The sequence below is a fragment of the Oenanthe melanoleuca genome, chromosome 3, assembly GCF_029582105.1.
Source record: "Oenanthe melanoleuca isolate GR-GAL-2019-014 chromosome 3, OMel1.0, whole genome shotgun sequence".
NCBI classification, from domain to species: Eukaryota; Metazoa; Chordata; class Aves; order Passeriformes; family Muscicapidae; genus Oenanthe; species Oenanthe melanoleuca.
The window spans coordinates 85,893,428-85,915,123 of record NC_079336.1 but is presented as its reverse complement, the minus strand read 5'-3'; the positions used below and the strand labels follow the sequence as shown (position 1 = coordinate 85,915,123).

The window sequence follows — 21,696 nt, the reverse complement described above, 5'->3', positions numbered from 1 at the left end:
CCAAAATGTTGGGCAACTGCTGAAGAGGACTCCAATCACAACATGAAAGCTTCTTACAACATTTTTAATGAATATTTTATCTGGAAAGGCTTGACAGTCACCATGGCTGGGATATTTTTATTGCAACTTTCCCCTCCCAGTCATGGTGTGCTATTTTCAACTGGTTTAATGGAGCAGTCCCTATGGAACTGATGTTATGAATAATTATTAGCAGAGCTTATACAGTGTTGGTACTTCCTGTGAGAGCACTCTCCAGCATGGAAAAGTTGGAAGGCCTTCTACCTGTATTGTGTGTTCTGTCTCATCTGGTTGATGTCCATGAAAGCAGATGGCATTCAGCATCTGTTGGAACTGTGCTCTCCAGCCATGGGCTTGGGTGTTGAGCATGGTTTGTTTATGGACCCAGCCAGGCCTCAAAGGGATGAGTATCCATTTGGAAAGAAGTCCAGAACTCCTGAAAGCAGATCTGAGAAACACATGTGAACAGGCTGCTTCTGTCCCAGTGCATTTGTGATTTAGCAGTATGAGCTGTGTTTATTTTCTGTGATGTCTTCTGGGATTTCACAGATGCTTCCACTTTGATTTGACTGCTGGGAGTTATTCTGGTGAAATTCACGAACAGGCTTCAGTGAAAATAGTCCTAGATATCTTGCTGACTAATTTTGGGGTGAGTTTTTTGGTTGTGGTTTTTTTTGGATAGGGCAGGTGGGTTGGTTGGTTGTTTTTGTTTTGGGGGCTCTAGTGGTTTTGTTTTTGTTATTGCTGCACATAATTATTAGTTTAGCAACTTTTACAGATCCCTAAAGCAGAATTAGCAGTAACAGTATTAAAAGGGATTATTCCAGTATATAGATAATTCTCCTGTTTAGAAGAAAAGGAAATCAAGCATACTGTATGCATGATTTCTTCCTGCTGTCACATCTCTTTTTAGGAATTTTTGAGTTTTGTCCCAAAGCAGAACTTGCAGGATGGGCCCTAAAATATTTTCAGAGTTGTATGGCAGAACCACTGGATTAAAAAATCTAATTTTTTTCGAAGCCCATACTATAAAAGATGCTTCTTTAGTCATATTCATCTTGAAGAGCAGGAATTTGTGTTTTCCTCTAGCAGTTCTCCCCATTAATGATACCCTATATCAGAGTGCTTGGTTGGATAGCTTTGAGGAAGACAGGGGAATGAAAACATGAACTTATGGCTCTGTGTTGGTTAGTCTCAGCTGTGTGTTGTACCTTTGCAACCCAAAGGAACTTCATAAGGAGAAGAGAGCTGACACACCCTGTTTTTTGTTCATATTGAAATATGAATGATAAAACCAACTTGCTTGCAAGGTTGTAAAATAGTTTGATTTGTAGAAAATATTGTAGAATATTAAAACTCAGGTACTTTCTAGTACCTGAGTCTTTAACAAGGCTGCTATTCTTAGGTATCCAGATTTTGCAGGTTTTCATTCCTAGCTGTAGCTGCAAAAGGGCTTAGTTGCAGAGGTTAAAAAATAGTGAAAGACTCATCTGATAAAGGAGTGTAAGGACTGTAGAGTCAAAAATCTTCATTCTTCCAGAGAGAAAGTAAAACTTGTCAGACTGAGCATGGAAATGACAGATCTTCAGATAGTACAGTTGACATTTGTTTTTCTGACAAAAAAAAGCGACTTAATTGCAATAGTGGGGGAATTTTTGCTGAATATTTCATAATCAGGTAATGTGCTCCGTTTGGTGGGGTTTTTTGGTGGCTATTTGGTGGAAACAGTCAAATTTGTCTCAAACAGCCGTTATGAAAGAACTTACTTGCAGGACATATCAGTTAAGCTGTTGCTGTAGGAAGTGTATATAATCTGTTCTTTTACTGTATTGGGGGAATACTCAGTATTCTGAGTGTACAGGTGTTCTCCATCAGCCCATTGTGTACTGTGGAGAAGGGGGTTTTCAAGCTGTTTGTTTCTTCTTACCAAGCAAAACATAGCTGATTTAAAACAAACAAAATAATTCCTAACAACAAGAAAAACCACAACAGCTTTGCAACTAGGGATCCTCAAGTTCTTGCAGTATTTCTTGTGTTGCCACCTATTGCCTGGTGTACTAACTCCACCTTCAGTAATCTACCCATCTAGAGGTATGTTCCTTGCTCTTTCTGGTCATCCTGAGAAAATCCTTCATGACCTTCACTGGTTTGAGACAGGTATTTGATTGTCTCTAGCTGAAGGACTTAAATGCAATATAGACAATACTTTTTGAAATACCAGCAGTACTGCTGTTGTGCTGAGTGCTGCTGCTCTGTCACCATTCCCCAGAGTGGTTTTTGGAAGTAAGTCATCTAGTCAGACACCTGTTCATCATGCAGGCAAGCTGACCTCCTCTGACATACCACCTGCTGTTAGAAATAAAGGTCACTTGAACACAAAGTTGAATTCACTGTGTGTAAGCAGGCATGATGCCTGTGATTTAAGAGGAAGGTGTGAGCATTACAGCATTGATGAATATGTGCCTGAGACTCATCCAGGCTGAATCAGAAGAGAAGTTCCTTCTACCAACAGAACAATGAGTGATTGTCTTCTCACCACACTGAGGAGACCTGCATAAGGAAATTGTTCTGATTTTCAAAACTAGAGGCAGACCTGGTACCTGAAAATTTCAGGTCAAATGCATCTGCAATGGAAACACCAGGCAGACTTTAGAGACACAGGAAGGCACTGAGGGTACATTTCAATAAGTCACACTTTGGTGTTGCTTGCCTGAGATCATTCAAGCTCCAGAAAAACTGAACTGAACAGATGCTGAGTCCTTGACTTAAATTAATTCTGCTCAGATGAATGTACTGTACTCTACTTAAATAGGTGCCATTAAGCACCTTTCACAGCTTTTTAGCAGGTGTTAAGCACGGAAAATAGATCAGTTGAAAGAAAGGGAGAGATAAAGAGTAAATTTGCTGTGGAGTGTTTAATATCTATCCAGTATTGTGTTGAAGCCCAAAATGACTTCATTTCAGAGTGCTGCAGATGTGTGCAATGCTCCAGTGTGCTTCCAACTGCTCTCCTTTGCAACCTGACCTGTGTCAAAGTTAAAAATCTGTATAATGGTATTGCTTTAGCTCCACTGGAGTCAACCACAACATTTGCATGGACTTGAACAAAAACTAGACACAAACCTAAGGGTTGTTTAAAACTGGCAAACAGATGGGGATACAAAACTGAATCCTAGAGCTGCAGGGCTTTTCTCCTTTAAGATGTGGACTGGAAATGAAATTGCTAGCTCTAACAAAAGCTCTAGATGGGTAAATCTTATTTTTTTCTTTTTTAATCTGATTAGAAATATAAGATATTTACTGTATTACTGAGATTATTATCAAAAACTGAGAATTATGTAAATGGAATGGAAGAAATACATCTAGCCTTTAGTGAAAGATTAATAGTAAAACCTACTTTACCATCCCTCCCTCAGACCTAAAGTAATTTTTCCATTGCAGTGGACTGGTTTTCATTAAAGCAAATTCAGTCATAACAAGAAGGTGGGTACATATAGGTCCAAATCTGACTTATTTGGCAGCAAAAAAAAAACCCCAACAACAAAATAAAAACCAAAAAGGGAGAGAGAACACCTCGATTGAACTGTATGATTTATAGGAAATGAAATTGTGTGGTGTCAGAGAAGTGTCTTTTGGTAGGCTATAGCACCAATCTATATAACACTATGATTCCTATTGAAAAACCATTATCAGAGATCTCTTTTTAACTACCCTCTCAATTAATAACTTGTTGCCAACCATAAGAACCATTTTTATCTGCACATTGATTTAGTGAAATTCTTATGACTTTAAGATTTGGATTCAACATCTAAATCTGCAGACTACTAGTAATTCAGCAATTAGCTTTAAGCTACTGTTTAAATAATTTAAGGAAAATAGTGACAAGTTTAACTAAGAGTCTCTTGAGAGATCTGACTCAGAGTCAATAAAAAATCCAATGTTATTTCTGATGGCAAGAGCAGATGATTTTCTCTTGTAAGAGGTTTGGGGTAATTTTTTTTTTTTCTGATTTGTATAGAAGTTGGTGTGAAAGCATCTCTTACAGATTGCACCTAGCTTCAGGTTTGTAGAGACAGCCAAAAGTTTCTATTGCTTGTGATAATAAACACTGAATTTAGTATTTCTGTAAATAAAAAAGACAGCCCCACCTTATATAATGTTGCTGCAAAATGGTAGTTAATAAGTCTTCATAGATATAATAATGAGTATTGGTGTGGAAAAATATTTTTGTTGCTAATTAAATGACACCAATATGAATTCTGTCTTGCTATAAATTCGTTAATGAAGTTTTGCAAGTTATGGTGTGTATTTGTGTTGGTATAAAAAAAAAAGTACCTGTACTTTTAGCTGCCTGTAAATCAGCCTGATCAATGTGCAACTGTGTTAGCTGGCATGTATGCTCACATGAGAGCAAAGTGACTTTGTACAGACTACATTTTATTTTTGAGCTATAGGACAAGTCCATAAACTACTCAAGTCCTAGGTGGTGGTGATTTACTCTCAAGTGTAGCAGTTGAAGCTGATAAGACATGATCATTTGTGGACTCCTTTGTAATTTGTTTAACTCTTTGCATGGATTATGTGCATGCAGAGAGTTTATTTGTTGTAGGAAAGTTTTGCAGCAAGGGAGCTGGATTTCCTTGATGTAACTTCATAAACTTGAACAGCTGAATGTTACCTGTACCAAAAAAAAAAGCCAACATAAAAACAACCCAACAAACAAACCAACAAACCCTCTGGGTCCCGTAGGGTATGGGCCAAGGATGGGAAAAGCCTTTTCCTTTCTATTGCATTAGCACAAGAGTGAGTCTCAGGAAGATGCACATTTTTCTAATGAGGGTTCAAGCAACTCCTTCTTCAATGTTTTTGTCTATTTCACTAAGATGTTTCTACCTGTAAGATCCTGAAGCATTTCAATCTGAAATACACATCTCTATCAATATATTTTATTTTACTCCACTTTCAGTAACAGTCAAGTAATTTAGGAAGATTTGTCTTCAATTCTGGTATCTTTTGTGAGGAAGTTTATAGGTTGGACATGTTTCAATGGTGAGGATGGTGTTGTCTAGATTCAGGCTTTTTGAAATTGGGAAACTTTGAAATTAAATTCTATGGACACAAAACAAGATGCTGTATGACAGCTGCAATGAAAGTTCTCTTATTCTATGACTTCATGGAATGATAAAACTGTCAGTACTTTTTAAAACTTTTATCTTGGCTCTGCAATAGAGGAAAAAGAGAAAATTCAATTTGAAAATTGAAAATTCAGGAATAAAATTCTTTGGTAGCAGATTCCCATTACCTTTGTCCACTTAATTCCACATTTAAGAAAGAAGGCTTTGTACTATCTCTAATAGAAGAAAATAATTTCATAATAGTGTTCTTTTAATGACATTAAGAAAATTGTATAGCTCCAGTCAACCTTATAGGTGTGAAATAGACATGATTTAGGTGCATGTGATGAGTTTAAAGTGAAAAAGCCAACAAGGAGGGTGCAGCCGGGGTAAGACAATAGACTCTGTGTTGGGAGTGCTGTGAAAGGTCCTTGGTCATCTCTCAGTGTCTGAAATCCTTCAGGACTGCTGATCTACCTCACCAGGGGGGCACTTGGCAAGCCTGGACCATGGAACTTGTCTATGCTTTAAAATTATCTTTTTAACACTGCATTCTTTCCTTATTGGCTTTGCTTTGGAGGACCATGAGGAGGAATGATGGGCTGCTCAGGGTGGCACAACAAAGAAAATTGTAGAATAATGCACCTGTCTCTAACAGGAATAATCTGTCTTGCATCTTAAATTAAGTTGCCACAGAAATGTGGTTTCTTTCAAACAGCATGAGGATAAGTCTGTAGCTAAACACAGTTCATATACCAGGTTAAGGCTTTTATCTGTTTGTGGTTTTGCTTTTTTGTTTGGTTTTTTTTTTTTTTTTTTTTTTTTTTTCCTCTTAACAGTCTTATAGTTGGAGTTTTCTATTCTATTTAATCTAGAAAAATGAAGAGGTTTATGTAAATTTAATTTTTCCCATTCTGTACACTGAGAGAGCACTGAGAAGAAACTGTATCCAGGCTTTTGTATGTTACACCAGTGTTTTGTATGTTACTGCCAGTGCTGCAATTCTGTATCCATTAGCTGGCGGTGCCCCCTCCCAAAGCAGCGGCCTTGAGCTATGGACACTGTGCACCCCAGGCTGTGCTGCTGCTGTGTCACTGTGAACAGCAAAGCCCAGTGATTTGGTACCAAGGTATAGAAACATCATTCTTTCTCCATTTATCTGGTCTGTGATGCAGCTGTAAGCAAGGGTGGTTTTTCTTACTGTTTCCAGGCTGTCTCCCTGAAAGGACAGGCTGGGACCATGGGCTTCCCTGGGATGCTCTCTCACCCTCTGTGTCTTCAGGAGCTGCCTTCCTCTTCCCCAGGCCATGCCTTCAGCTGATGGAAGCAATGCTCTGTTTCTGTCCAAATCCACTCCTTGCTGGATGAGGGGACATTCTGAACTTCCCAGTGTGGGGAATCCCCCTGATGTCCAAGTGCAGACTTAATGCCTGCAAGCTCTTTTCCTCATTTGTTGTTCAATTGGTAATGGCTGTGACAAACCAACTATTTGAATTAACTGTTCTCTTGTCTTGAAATTTTAGCCTGTTTGATTTACTCAAGCAGTAAACCAGAGTGAAAATAATAACTCAGTTCTCTGCTGAGGTCACGTTATTGTCCCTCTGGAAATACCCAGCTGGACAGAGTTGGTACTTCCCAAGGAGTTTCTGCTGACTTTGTTTTCGGCTCCCACAGATGTTCAATAGAGGAAAATTCCCCTTTTTTCCCTTTCAATGCTTGAATTCATGTGCTGCTGTTTTAAAAAGAAGAATAAATCACTGTATCATGCCTGTTACATGTGTTTCAGAAATATGCTTCCCAGTTGCCGTTTTGACACAAAGTTGTAGTCACTTGAGAAATTAAGAGTCCTAGAAGTAGATAAAAACTTAATAGTCCCAGATTTCCTTAGAGGAGATAGGAAAGACAGGATGTAATCGTTTGAAGCACCAGGGACGATCATCCCTCCTTCTAATCAATGCAGTTTGCTGCAGCTCAGGATGAAGTGAAATTTTAGTTTGGTAAGACTCAGGCTGCACGTGTAAATATCCAGGGCATAAAACAAATAATGAATCATCCCCTTTGTCACAGGACGATGATAACAGGCATTTCTCTTCCAAGGAAGCATGCCATAGCAGGATCAAATTGTTGGTAAGCTGTATGGATTGTTTCTTATGGTGTGAACTTTGTATAAACCGGGGGAAATGGCTTCATATTACATCAGTATTGATGTTTTTGAAGCATCTCTCTCATCGGATGATTTGAAAGCGTCGCTTTCGACGCTTTCTGCCTCCGAGACCAGCTGCTAGATTTATCTTCATTTTGCCGTAGATGTTTTCCGCTGCCTGTTGCGAGCGGCGGGGAGCTCCGAGAGGCGCCGTGCCCGGCCGGGCTGGGGGTGCCGGGACGGCGCTCGGGAGGCGAACAAAGGGGCCCCAAACCATCACCAACAGGTGCTGCGCAAGAATCAAAACTTTTTTTCTGGGATGCTGCTCGGAGCTGCCGAAGCGGACAGATCCCTCGGCCGCCCCGGGGAAGAGACAAACACCAAAAACAGCTCCCGGGCGGGAGAGGAGCGGGACAAAGCGGCGGGAGCGCTCGGGCAGGGCGGGCAGCGCACCGCACCTCCCCCGGCCCCGCCCGGCCCGGCCCGCCCCACCCCACCTGCGGCCGGCCCGGCCCCGCCCCGGGGGAGCCGCTTAACCCCTTGGCCGCCGGCGGCTCCGGAAGCGGCGGCCGCCCCGTGGGGCGCTGTGTCCTGCGCCCGGGCGGGGAGGGGTGGCGGCGCGGGGTGGGGGCGAGCGCGGCGCGGGGGGCGGCGGCGGGAGCCGCTCCCTCCTTGCCCGGCCCGGCAGAGGCGGCGGCAGGAGGAGGAGGAGGGCGGCGCAGAGCGCAGACATGGCGGCCAACATGTACCGAGTGGGAGGTATGTGCGGACGCGGCGGAGCCCCCCGCGCACGGCCGGGGCGGAGAGCGGCGCTGCGGGCCCGGGCGGGCGGCGGGAGGCGGCGGCCGGTCCGGCGAAGGGTCGCCGGGCCCTCCGCGGGGCGGAGGACGCAGGTTCCTCCCCCGCCGGCCCCATGCGCCGGGTGGGAGCCCGGCCCCCGCCGCCGCGGAGGAGAAGGGCAGCGCCGCCCTCCGCGGGGACGGGGGGAGCGGCGGCTGCAGCCCCCGCACGGCGCGGCCGCCTGCGCGCCTCGCCTCCCCAGCGGCCCGGGCCCGGCGCGGCCTGCGGGCCCTGCCGGCGCGGGGCGCTGCGCACGGGCTGCCCGAGCCCGGCCCGAGCCCGGCCCGAGCCCCGCCGGCTCCTCCGCGCTCTGCCCGGGTCAATAATTAATCCGGCCGTGTAACCGCGGCGTTTCTGTCCGCTTCCCTCGCTCACCGCCGTGACCCTGAGCAGCGCCCTGATACGTGACTGCCTGGCGGAGGGCGGGGGGGAGAGCGCATTTAGGCGCTGAAAAACGCGGCACATGTTCGTCCTCCCGTGGCCAGCCTGCCGAAATTGACACGGATAACTTTGGCTGTCTCACGGAGGGAGCGATCGTGGCACTGTGCCCAGTGCTGTGCCTCAGGTGCACCGCTCAAGTTAGGTGTGCGGTACTGAGTGCTCGAAAATCGCTCTGTCCGCTTCTCTCAGCAGCCAGAGCTGAGAGAGAAGATGGGTGGAAATGAGGGATGATGATGGTTTACATCCCTTTCTACTGATGTTTCCAGATACCCTGACAGAGCCGCAGATCTTCCATCTGCATGCTCTCTCGTTAGGGTATTTAGATTGTAGTCCCATCGGTTTTTACTCAGGACAGTAATCCTTCTCTGAGCAGGTAGTGGGCAGGGTTTACCTCCTAGGTTCTCTCTTCTTTCGTTGTCATCTTAATAAGCACTCGTGAACACTGTCCAGAAATCATATTCTTTCGTCAGAACTACCTGAAGTGCCTTTTCGTTGTATCATAGTGTCAAAGTGTTGCAGGAGACTTTTATACATTGTTATCGTTTCTCATCCCAGTTTTCAAAAGAAAGTTTACATGGTGCAGAAGTCCAATATCAAATAGAAAGTGTGGTTGGCATTTGATAGGTACTTTTTCATTGGACAAAAAAAAGTTTTCAGAAAACTATTGGAGGATATGCACTGCATGTCAATTCTTTGTATGTTACATGGGAGCTTTCAGGATATGAGTAAACTTCCATACACTCTATAACTGGTGATGCTGGAAGAGACTTTGTCCTGCAAGATCCTTGCTAATCTCATGACAATTTCTGCTTAATATAGTTTTCATCTTACTGGGCAGAGATAACAACAAGAGCAAGTATTATAAAGCATACATTACTCATTGGGACAACTCTACTGCCACAGAACCTGATAATAAGTATGAGATGCCATCTCTTACAGAAATGTTAATCTCCATAATATAGAAACTCACTAAAGTGCTCAGTTCTTAAATATTCCCTAATCAATTGTGAGAAGTTATTACTTCTCTATCAAGATTTAGGAAGTGTGTGGATTACTGGATTACCATGTAAACTTTAACACAAAGCATTTAACTTGTTTTTCCATCTTAATTGTTAAAGCAGGTGTAGTGCAGTTATAACCAGAATTTAGGAACAAATTATATTAACTCTCAGCATACAAATGCATCACTGTGCCAACATTTATGAAGAAATCTCAGCCCTTTGAAAACTTGTAGGTTTAGAAGAAAATTTTTGCACTAATAGTGATATGTCTTTACATAGTTTTTGGTATTTCAGTGACTTTCCCTTTTTTCCTTTCAGATTATGTTTATTTTGAAAATTCTTCCAGCAATCCATATCTCATTAGGAGAATTGAAGAACTTAACAAGGTACAAATATATAAGATTATTTCTTAACCTTTGGCAACAGTCAGTGTGCTTGTTAAAATCTGAGAATTACTTTCATCCCTTAAGATTTCTACTGTGGTAGGGTTTTCTGGTGGTTACAGAAAACTTGCTGTGTGATATCCTGTAATGCTGCCCTGTTACTTAAGGAAACACCCAGTTGCTCATTCCTGGTGAACAGGATTACTTTGCTGCAAAAAAATTTTCTAGTGAATTCTGTGGATTCTTGGAGAAATGAATGAATTTGATTCTCTGGCTGAGAATGACCCTGTGAATCCATCTGGAATGACAGCCATCATGTAACGTGTCTGCTTTTAGATAGATGCCTAAAGAGCTGGAAGGTACCAGTGAGACTTTGCAGTGATGAAATAACAGAATATGTGACTTCTATGGCTGTTTATTGCTCTGCTGTTGGCAGCTGTGAATGAAGAATGGGCTTTTGAATAAAGTACAAGCTGTGTTCTCCATTCTCTGTCTTTATCCTGAGTGTATTTTCCTAAAAAATGGGGGCTCTATTGACTGTCATTTTGTGGAAAGCATGATTATTTTTCTTCACTCTTACACTACTAAGAATAGCATGAAGTTTCTAAATGTATTATTATTTTTACTTTTCCCTCAAGCAGTATTAACACTTACTGATGCACTACTTCAAAAGTTTATTGTCAAAATGCCTATCATGTTGTAAGCAATGATTAAGACATTTTTTTCCAGTGGCTAGAAAGTGAATTAAAAAATTGGTGATCTGCAAGTGGCTTTCTACTTATTAATGAAACAATACTATGCCGTAGCAGACATCAACCACATTAACTGTTAGTGCTGTCCAACACAACATCCACTGAACTTGTGCATGGCAAATAACTTCTGACTTTTTTTTGGGGAAGAACATTTTTTATTTACAGCAATTGACCTGATTCCAATCATGTATTGAATGTAATGTTTATTGTTTTTAAACTGCATTGCTTTAATTTAATTTTGCTCGTGCAGGTTAAATCAGAGTCATATATTTTTTTTTCCTTAAAGAAAGGTTGGAGGTTGTAGTTCAGACATCTTAAATGTGAATGGTTTGCTTTCATGTGTTAAAGGTATTGAGCAAATGTGGAGATGTTATGTATATATGTAATGAAATGCTTTGATTATTGTTCTATCAGGGACAATATATATTTTTTTTTTTTTTGGTAAGAAACATTTCTGAAGGATTCTTATGTTAGCCTGATACTGGCATTGCACCTCTGAACACCTGAATAAAATATAAATTCTGAGGACTCAATAATTGTAGTTAATTCTGTTGTCTGGTCTGAAATGGTAATGGCCTCTCTCAAGAAGATTTTATTTATTGGAGTAATTCTGTTGATTTCAGCTTGACTGATCATGTGAGAACTACTGATATGAGGGAACACTCCAAGCAGAGAGCATTTAATCTGTGTTACTCAGCTGAGGAGGGATACATTCTGACTTGATTTTCTCTCTCTTTTGTAGACTGCCAATGGGAACGTGGAAGCAAAAGTGGTGTGTTTTTACAGGCGAAGAGATATTTCTAACAGCCTTATAATGCTTGCAGATAAGCATGCTAGTAAGTAGATGGTATAGGGCATTTTTTCTTATTAACACAGCCTGCTCAATTTCTGCAACTGCTTGAAGTTGGAGGTTTTTCGGCCTGTGAAATATGTTAGGCATTTGTTAATATCCAGTTAGTTACTTAGTATTATCTGATAGTTTCCTGTTCCCATCAGTTGCTTCTGGGAATTAAGTTAAACTGTATCCATGTGATTGAGACTGTTCATCTGGGGGGAAAAAAAAAAAAGAATGTATCTTTTCATCTGGAAGATATAGCTGCATTTCTTTTTTTTTATATCAAAAGTAATTCTTGGTTGTAAGTCAATTTAAGATGAAGAGCACTTCTGATTATTTGATGTGACTTTTTTGAGTTAGACATAAACATGTATTGCTTAATGTAAAGAATGAAACGTGTCCTTTACAATCACTGGAGATTGTAAAAGAGCTATTACATTCATTTATGCTAAATGTAGATATCAGTCAAAAAATAGGATTTTTTTTTTTTTCCCTCAGATAAACAACAAGTGGTAATAGGAGGAAAAAAAAAGCCCTGTTTTTCAATATAAATCTAATCTTTTTTGTTATTTGCCTTTTGGTATACAACTGAAATATCATATTCCATAGCTTTTTGATGAAAAATATAATTCTGAAGAGAAAAAAATACAATTCTGAAAATATCATCAAGAACCTAAAAATCTGAGATGAAAACAGTAATTTGCAAAATACTCCAGTCATATTTGTAAATAACTGAAACATCAAGTACATCACCATCTCATCAATTTCTTGCCATATGCTATTAAATACCAATTTGATTAAATATTATGTTTAAGCATTCAAAATTAATCTCTGTATAAGTTATGTAGAGGTTCTAAATCTCTAATTTATCAGGATGAGTCTCCTGAAAGACATTAGATAATGCCAACTTTTTAGTGCAGATATGTGATGGTGTAATTAGGTGCTTTAAAAATACCCTGCAATTTGTTCAATGACCATCTGGTAGTTTTGCTCATCCAGGTATGGTTAGTGAAGTTAGAAACAGCCAACCTTTGGCTGTTGTTTTATTCTTTTATTGGTCTTAGAGAAGTGGGAGTGATTTGAGTGCATAGTATGAAGTACTAGCTTGGCTTTTATTGCAAGACATATTGCTTATATGATTTTCTTACATAGTTGGGTACACACTGTAGTTATTTGTGACCTATTTATGATCATCAGCCCTTGCAATCATTAATCTTTTGAGGTCTTCTAGCTGAAATGTATAGAAACATAAAACTTTAGGTGAGCTTCACTAAACTAACATTATTTTTCCTTTCTACTGGAGGGGGCAAGAAAGTATGAAAAGGATAACAACTTTGCTGTAAATACCTTTTTTTAAATTTCATTTTTAAAACGTGGATCTTGTAAATTTTTTTAGTTGGCTTATTTTTTAGAAAAGGGTACTTTAGTCCTGCGGATATCATTCAATCTGGAAAAGTGAATAAGATTTTTCTGTTTCCTTTGTGAGTTTGAGATTGCTGTTTGGTCAGCACTCTGGTAGAAAGGACTTGTTGATGGTCTGTTGCTATTCTATAGCATCCTAGGGGTTTGTTGCTGTCACTAGGAGTGCCATGGAGTCTTCTATCATGTTTTCTCTGCTGGGATTCTCTTGTGGTTTTGCAGTGAGAAAACAGAAATGTGATTTACAGCTGGTTCAACAGACATCTTTAGAGTGCCTGTGTCTCCCAGGTTATGAGCTTCTAACCCAGCACTCTCATGAATTATGTTTCTCTATGAAGATTGTCTCTGGACACAGGTGTAGAATCTGTAGTGCCAAGTTCTCTTAGGAGAGCTTTGTTACAGTTACAGGGGGCAGCACGTAGGGAAGGATTGCTCGCCTAGAGTTCCTATAGCTCATAGAGCAGATGTAGTTAAATGTCAAATCAATTTAAAGGCTTTCATCCTGGAATAACACAGTGTTCTGCTTAAAAATATGGTGTGTGTAAACAAAATATTTGTATATTTATGAATTGAATGTTTTGGAAATGTTTTATACAGCTAAACATGTTGACATGTCAACATTTCTACCTGGTTTGGTAGAAAATAAATGTTAAAAGATGCAATTTTCTTAAGGAATGGAAACTCTAGTTCAGCCACTGATTTCTCCTGTGTACCTATTTGAAGAAGTCTTAAGTATAAGGTCTGCTTGATCTTTTCTAATGATATTTTGTATTGCTAGAATTTGGTTTTTTCTTTATGAAAACTGGTCTGAGGTATGCATTTCTCAAGATTTTGGCAGGTGGGGATTGGGGTTTTTTGACTGACACATCAATTTCTGAAGGTTACATTTTGAGATGTAGATATGGTCCCATTTACTAAAAAAAGAAAATAGCTTTGTAAGAAAATATTTTGGAACTTTAAAAATAAATTTTTAGTTACTTGAGAAAGTTTCAGAGTTATTCTAAAGAACATTTGGGAAACATGGAATAATGCTGATCTGTGACTTTATCATTGGTAAGGAGTCAGTATATTGTTTTCCTAGGGTATTATTATTCTTTTGGGGGGAATTGGATTTTTGTTTGTTTTTATTGCTTGACGATTTGTTTTTATTTGGTTGGTGTTTAAAATGTGGTTGGGGATTTTTTGTTTGTTTACTTTTTAAGTTGTCTTCCAAAATATTTCAGATTTGGGGGAGGGGGGGAAACAAATTTTCCTTATGTTATTCTAACATACTTGGGTACAGAGTAGTTCCCTTGTTTTCAAAGAACGTCACTTATCTGTGAGGAAATTGTATTGCCTTCTATTCTTCCCTGGAAATAAAAGAAGTGTTTCAAGTGGAATTTAATTAAGGAAATTTTTATTTGTCTACCAGTATCACGTATGACATCAGTTTAGGTCTGGAAATAGCTCTAGAAGTTGACTGTAGCCACCTAAATCTGGAGATTTGGGATGGTTTATGGGCACTTGAGGACTTTGTTCATTCACCTTTGATTTATGTTACTATAAAATAGAGTTTATGGCAAGGACAGCTTAAAATACAAACCAAAATAATGTGCAGGATCAGCTTCTTGATCCTGTGCAGCCTCCTGAGTTCAGTAAGAGAGCTCTTTTGGGGTGTTAACTCTCACCAGCACTTGGGTTGTAGTCATCACCCCAGGGTCACAGTGAGGGGGCTGCTCCTTGCTTGGCATGAGCAGCAGAGTAAGGCTTAGTGTGAAGGGAAAAGAAGGCAGAGAGATGAAGAGAGGATGGCAGGCAGCACAAGAGACAGATATTGCAACAGATACCCAAGTGCATGAGCCAGTGAACTTGGAGACCTGGGACAGAAACACCCAGCTCATTAAAATGGGTGAAGCAAACATGAAGGGGTGGCATAGCCATGTTTCCTAACTAAATGCAGTGATTGAGAAATTGCCAGCTGCAACTGAATCTGTAAAATGTAGATGATTCTTTATATTCAGTAGAATTAATGTAAGTATTTTAGGGCAAGGTTTTAATAGCTGTGGAGAGGAGACTCCATCAGCTTTGTGCCAGCATTGGTTTTGGGTTACAGCAAAGGGCTCAGGTTCTGTATTTCCTTCTTTTGCAATACATTTGTCACAGAATCATTGAACATCCTGTACTACAAGGGACACATGAGGATAATTGGGTCCAACTCCTGGCCCTGCACAGGGACCATTCCAAGAACCATACCATATCTGGGGTTAATTCACTACTGTTTTCTTGGACTGAGCAGGGTGACCTGAGTGCATGATGCCATTTTTTGCAGTACTTTGCACTTTAAGTTCTTTATCTGATTATGTGTTATCATGTAATACTATGTCTGAAGTCATTCTCTTATTGCAACTCCTCAGCCAGCTTTTGCCTAGTCAACCATCTGGTGAGGATATAAAAAATTTACTGTTGTTGGAGTCCTTCATCTTCTGATTTATTAAGAGGGTTTGTTTCATTTAGGTGTGCTGAGATGCTGACTAAATGCCAAGAATATTTCTGGGCCTTTGATAAAGCCCATGCAGAATGTATTTTTTCTCATTAACACAACTGATATTCTTTGTGAATGAGACACTACTCAATTAAAAAAAAACCAAAAAACTCTGAAATTTGTTTCATTGACAGAGATGAAATGAAAAATGAAATTTTTCTAGATTACAGAAACTGACAAAAAAAATTAATGTTCAATCTCAGTTGTTCTTTTTAGAAATCACAGGCTTTACTACTTGTTGCACGTTTTTAAAAAAAAAATTCTTTTGCTCTTAATCAGTCATGTTTTGTGTCACTTTGCTTTGTAAAATGGTGTTTCTGCTACAGAATTTTTGTACATGATAGATATCTAGGAGGAGAGGAGTCCTGCTAGTGATTCCTGGTTAGACAATCATTAGGGTGGGAAAAGACTTCTGAGATCCAGCCTTTGACTGAACACTGCTGGGCCCACTAAACTTTATTGTCACATATTGATTCTGTACTCAGTTCTGACCTCTGTATGACATTTATATGTTGCAGTCAGAAACAAATCCAGTATTCTCTCTGTACTTCAACTTTTTTGCCTGTAGAACAGTGCTTCTATTAGAAGTTCTTATTAAAGCTGGTGAAAAATATTTAATATGCCAATATGTTTTTGTAGTTGCCTTTAAAAGATCTCAAAGTGCCTTACAAACACTTGTATTTTATTTTCTATGTAATATCAAGAATGTTCCAGCATTCCTGGAAATGGCTTGATCTTGCAGAGCAGTTTAGCTGCTGCTGAGCCTTCTTACCTTCACTTAAAGGTGCTTTGTATTTGAAGGGAGGGATATTTCACATATTGTCAAGGTTGATTGCCAACACTCCAGATGCACCTGAGAGAATGAAGCTGATAATATTCCATCTGATTTTTGAGAAGCATTTTATTTCAGTAGAGCAGCAGGCTAGCAGGTATCATTGAAGTTGTTAAGTAAATGAGCTTAACTTGAGCAATAGTGTTTAGCAGATTGCTCACTGATGTTCCCAAAGATACACAAAACTGAAATGTGAATTCCTTTTGTGTGTCATCAGGTTTTTCAACATATGGTTGCATAGTGGTATTCTTAGTACTGAACTCCAGGAAAAACACAAGAATATTTCTTACCTTCTTCAGCAATAAAAAAAAAAAAAATTTAGAAAGTTGATGGAAAAAGTTATGGGTGTGGAGACCCTGGAGGTTCAGGAAAGGGCTCCAGAGTAAAATGTCCAAAACACCTTGTGTTCTTCGGTGTTCTGTTATCTTAGTCTCAAATTTGACTCAGTATAATTCAAAACATTTATAAAATACTATAACTGGACTGTTTTTGTCCAATCAGATTGTAACACAACTGCAAACTTGAGGGTGATTTTAATGGTTCTTTTTCATCATAGTAGTTCTTGGACATCAAATTAAACAGTTATTCATAAAGGATACAGTGTTTTCTTAACCATAATCCTTTTTCTGAAAAATCTCTTTAAGATGATTTTTCCTGTTACCTAATTCAAGTCAAATAATGTCTAAGCATAAAAAATACATTTTGACTGGAGATATTATCTAAAATCTTAAATTGGGGTGGTTTTTTGTTGGTTTTTTTTTTTAGTTTCACTACTTCCCTTGAAACCTGTTGTCTTTGCAGCCAATGTTAAGTTAGAAGCACCTTTGGTGAAATGAACCCAAGAGAAAAATATTACCTCTTCTACTGCATACAGTCATTTTTCTCTATCTTGATAATTTTAAATGTTAAAATAATTCATAGTTTCTTTAAAAAAATAAAAGTTTCAAGCAATAAAAATCAACCCCATAGTGAATATTTTTTGGTCTTGCTTATACTCATGTTGGTGAAAAAAAACCAAAATAAAACTTTAGAGCTCAAGAGCTCAATTGATTTGTATCTCTTACAGAGTGTAAGTAACACTTATGTGGAATTTTGTGGCTTTTGGAAAGTATTCTGTTAGGTCACAGTTCATTTTTTCAATTGCACTTGGTGAGAAGGCCTCTCTTTCTTGCTGTTGAGAAAAGAGATCTGTTGATATCCCACTGTGATGCAAGATAGCATTTTTTCAGTTGGATAGGAGAAAAAGGAGCTAAGAAAAGCCAGAGCTGGGAGTGAAAGGTAGGAGAGGCTCCTGACTTGTGTATGAGGAAGAAGGCTTGGCTGCTAGATATGCCTGAGGAGTGGGTGAGCAGACTGGTGGAACTGGTTCTGTCAGATTCATGCCTTGTTAATCTCAGGGCTTCTGTAAATACAAACTAGTGTTTTGTTTGCAGCTCAGTGTGCCTGGCTCTGGCATCTCTGTCCACACACAAACACAAAGATTTAGGAGAAAATTAGTTTTGGTCTCACATAGTTGCCCTCTTCTCTTTGAGGACAAGACAGGTTTTTCAGAAATCCCTGTCTGCGAGCAACTCATCAGAAGACACTTGGATTTGTTTTGAAGATGGGGTGGTGAACAAAGACAAACCCAAATATAGTAAGTCAGGAAATTCAAGTGTATAAGTTCCAAAGTTGCTTTTGTTGGAATTTTACATGTTAATACTTACTTACAGCCATCAGATAGAGACATGTAAACTAAGCAGTAGCAAATTCAGGTGTGTTGTGTTGCTTCTGGGAATCCTGAAGTCTGTGATGTGGGAAAGACACACCCTAGGAGGACCCTTTAAGGATGATACAGATAACAAAATTCTTTAATCAGTGGCATAGTAGCTTTTATGCTAAGGCACTTATATTAGTCTAACTATGGCTTTCATTGAAAATGAGCTTGGGGGTTTTGTGAGGAAGACTTGATCTCTGATCTCCTGAGACAAGGGAACATCAAGTTTTCCTTTATTTACCCAGGAGAATGTATCAGTTGTAATTTATATGAAGAGGGGGGAGAAAATTGAGAACTTGCTGAAATACAGAAAGCCTTGTCAAAAACTACTTCCTTGTCACCAAGGAAAAGCTTGTCTCAAGGCTCCCAATTATTCTTTTCAAGGGTGCTTTGGGTAGTGTCATAAATTACGTGTTTTCTTCATTTGATTTTTGTTCAAGAACTTGTGAATGTTTTTTCTCCTCAATAGTGAAAGCAATAAAGAACCAGTAATGAGAAGCATTTTGCTTCTGACGATATCTGAGTATTCTTTTTGTGACTGACATTTAGAATTAGTAGTTATATGGTCTCATTAACAAGTTTGCTGTCAGCTCCAAGTATCTTGTAGAGTTATTAACTTCTGTGTCCGTTCAGGCTCCTCCTTTGGTGCAGAATGCCTTGTTAAATTGTGAATGTTAATGATCTTCTCTTAATGGATGAATTGCTTTACAACTAAGTTCATAATTTTAGGAGTTCTTTGCTCTTATGGAAAACCACATTTTTTTTTTCACCTGTGTATGTGTGATCTGCATTTGGATCATGCATGGCTTCTTCACATATAAAAAATTGTCTGTTCTGTTCAATTTGTATAACTGCATCTGAATTTTTGCACGGACTGTATAGCTAGTAACTGCTTCATCTTTAGATCTCCAAAGTATAAACTTATCATTTTGGGCAAGTGTGTGTAGGTTAATTTTCTTTCAAATTCAACAATCTTATTTTCTGAACACAGAATTTAAGAGGCTTGAATACATTGCTGCCAATTTCTCTGAATGTAAAAACAAACTAAACCTAAAATCTGGATTAATTCTGTGCATTTGCTGTTAAGAGTAGAAAGCCATAAAATACTTGTTCATGTTTATATAGATATATGAAGCTCAGTTTTTATTTTTATTACTTAAATACCAGAAGTATTTATTTAGTAAGTTTCCTTGGTAAAGAACTCAGTTGGGTACAAAAGGTGTCACTTTTTTGAGCTCTACTCCCAAAATAAATTTTTCACATTTAAGTGTTTAGAAGAAGAGAGTATTCACAGAAAATTGCCAAAGCATTGTGCATTCCCCCTATTTCCCTGTGTTACTTAGGATTTATTTCCTCATGGTCACATTTAAATACACATGCCATTATTACTGTACTTGTTCAGGGTTTCTTTTGTTTTTGGAAAACATGTAACTGTTTTTTCTCAGCTGCTTTCCTGCCTCTTTCATGTTTCTTAACTGTGCATGCAAGTGATCCTACACCATTTTCTTGGTACCCTTGAAACACTTGTAGTATTTAAATTGGTATTATTGATCACAACTTTTTCTCTCATGAAGATAAATAGATTTCCATAATCTCAAATGGTCCTACTTCTTTTTGTTTTCCCTTGGTTCCTAATTTTAAGTGACTTTTCCCACTTTCTTCCCAGGGCACCCACACTGTACCAAAGCACCTGAGGCATAAATTTTAGACTACAAAAAAATTGCTAGGTTATCTCTATCTGTAAAGCTCCAATTAGAGATGTGTTTCATATCTTCAAAGAGTTCTCTGGTAGTCTAATTGAATCAGTAGTTTATATAATTTATAAATCTGAATGATGTAAACTCACTATTAATATAGAAAGACTTTCCCATCATGCAGTGGCAGTTAAATGGGTGATTCGGGAATCAGGTCTGATGATTTAAAGCCTTACCAGCAGTAATCCTTGAATGTCTGTATTCTGCCCTGTATTCATGCATGCCTGTAACTGCACACATGCTGGTAGAGTGGAGCTTTTTAGCTTGGGCAAGGCTCCATGTGAGAATGAGTGTAGTGCGTCCTGCCCAAGCTGATTCATGCTGTGCTGGGTGTGTGTGTATATATATATATATACATACATACATATATATATGGTGTGAGGTATTATAGACTAGGTAGAAGCTGCAGATAAGATTAATGTGTCAAGTAGCTGTGTGATTTATCTGTAAACTCTCCTGTTAAAGGTAGCCTGCACAAGTTACAGGATTCGAATTCAGTAAATATGTTGATGTTTGTCATGCCCCAAACCACGTGGAGTGGGTGGCCAGAATTGCTGTGCTATTTTGCATTGTGGTTTGTCTGCTTGATCCATATTTTGGTTTTTACCTCAGCTACTCTTGGTAAACCTCTCTGATGAAGTAGAGATTTGTAGTGTGAATCTGCTTTGCTTCTAGTTTTGATAGTCAACAAATAATTCTGTGATCCCTGCAGAGAGATGTTTTGTACTGATGTAAAATACATCACTCCCATAAGCAAAAAAAGTTTGAGTGGTAAAAAACACAATGTTTTCAGTAAAAGCCTGTTCTCCATTATCAAAGTCCTAAAAGACTTCAGGGAGCTCGGTAATTCGTTTTGACTGTCACCTACTGCCTGAATCCAAAACCTGTTTGAGGATTTATGACAGTACATAGGATGTCTTCTCTGTGCAGGTTGCAGAGTTGCTGGGCTATGCACAGAGCACTATATATGCATATATCCAGGGGTTATGTGAGTGCATTTGCCTGTTCTACTTGTACAACAGGTTAAACATCTATCCAAAACCAGCACAACTAAATTAGCTATTTTCCCATTTTTGATATGCTGAATGATAGAATTTATTTTTAATTTGTCTGTTCTTGTTTTTGTGAAGGAAAAGTCATATGCAGTGCTGAAGGGAGTCATGTTTCAGTTTCCTGTATTAAGAGTGCAGCCTTGTTTTGGCTTAAACCAGAGTTGAAATAGTGTTGGCAGAGTCAGTGACCTGTAACCTAAACCCTGCAGGGTACTGTGGCCCTCTGTTGTGTGGCAGTTCCTTTAGGCACATCCTTTGACTGATGCTGCTGTCAGGAGGGAAATCCTGATGCAGTCATTCTCAGTAGGCCCTCAAGAGGCCAAGAACTCAGTTGCCAAGTATTATACATGAAAAAGGGTTTTGATATATGAACAGCATTTATATTTATATTTTTGCCTTCAAATAGGGGTTAGCTTCATCTGCCTTCATAATGCTCTCCCCTTTCTTTTAGTTTTTAATTTTTGTTTTAATAAGAGGAAAAAAAAAAAAAGCCAGAATCAGAATACTGAAGATTTGAGATGAATAAGTGAGTATTTTTGGCATTTTACTTGCTGCAACAAAAATGGTATTTGGACATGTTGTCTACAAAGCTAAGTACTGAGAGTATAAGAAAAACTTCATTGGTTTACTTGGGAACAGCAAATGTATTAAAATCTGAATAGTTAATACAAGGTGATGTGTTTTCCTATACTGTTTCATTCCTTTGTTTTTCCTCCTGGTTTCAGAATTAATAGATTAAAAGACTTTAATGATTTCAAGTAATACATGTATTCATATCTCTTTACTTTTCTCAGTTCATATGTGTAGTTCCTGTAAATTATGATCTCACTATCTC

General features: G+C 39.0%; 1 protein-coding gene across 2 annotated transcripts in view; it reads left to right on the top strand.

Annotated features, from left to right (window-relative positions):
* Positions 1-7,925: 7,925 nt before the first annotated feature.
* The window catches only part of MTA3 (metastasis associated 1 family member 3), a 133,213-nt gene continuing 119,442 nt past the window's right edge, over positions 7,926-21,696 (top strand). The window contains exons 1-3 of one of the 2 annotated variants that reach the window (XM_056488054.1): positions 7,926-8,034; positions 9,876-9,943; positions 11,435-11,528. In XM_056488054.1, the coding sequence (XP_056344029.1) occupies positions 8,007-8,034; positions 9,876-9,943; positions 11,435-11,528 (190 nt within the window). In that variant the 5' untranslated portion in view covers positions 7,926-8,006. Of the gene's footprint in view, positions 8,035-8,576; positions 8,681-9,875; positions 9,944-11,434; positions 11,529-21,696 lie in introns of those variants that run through there. The other variant, XM_056488053.1, reaches the window with a different exon arrangement.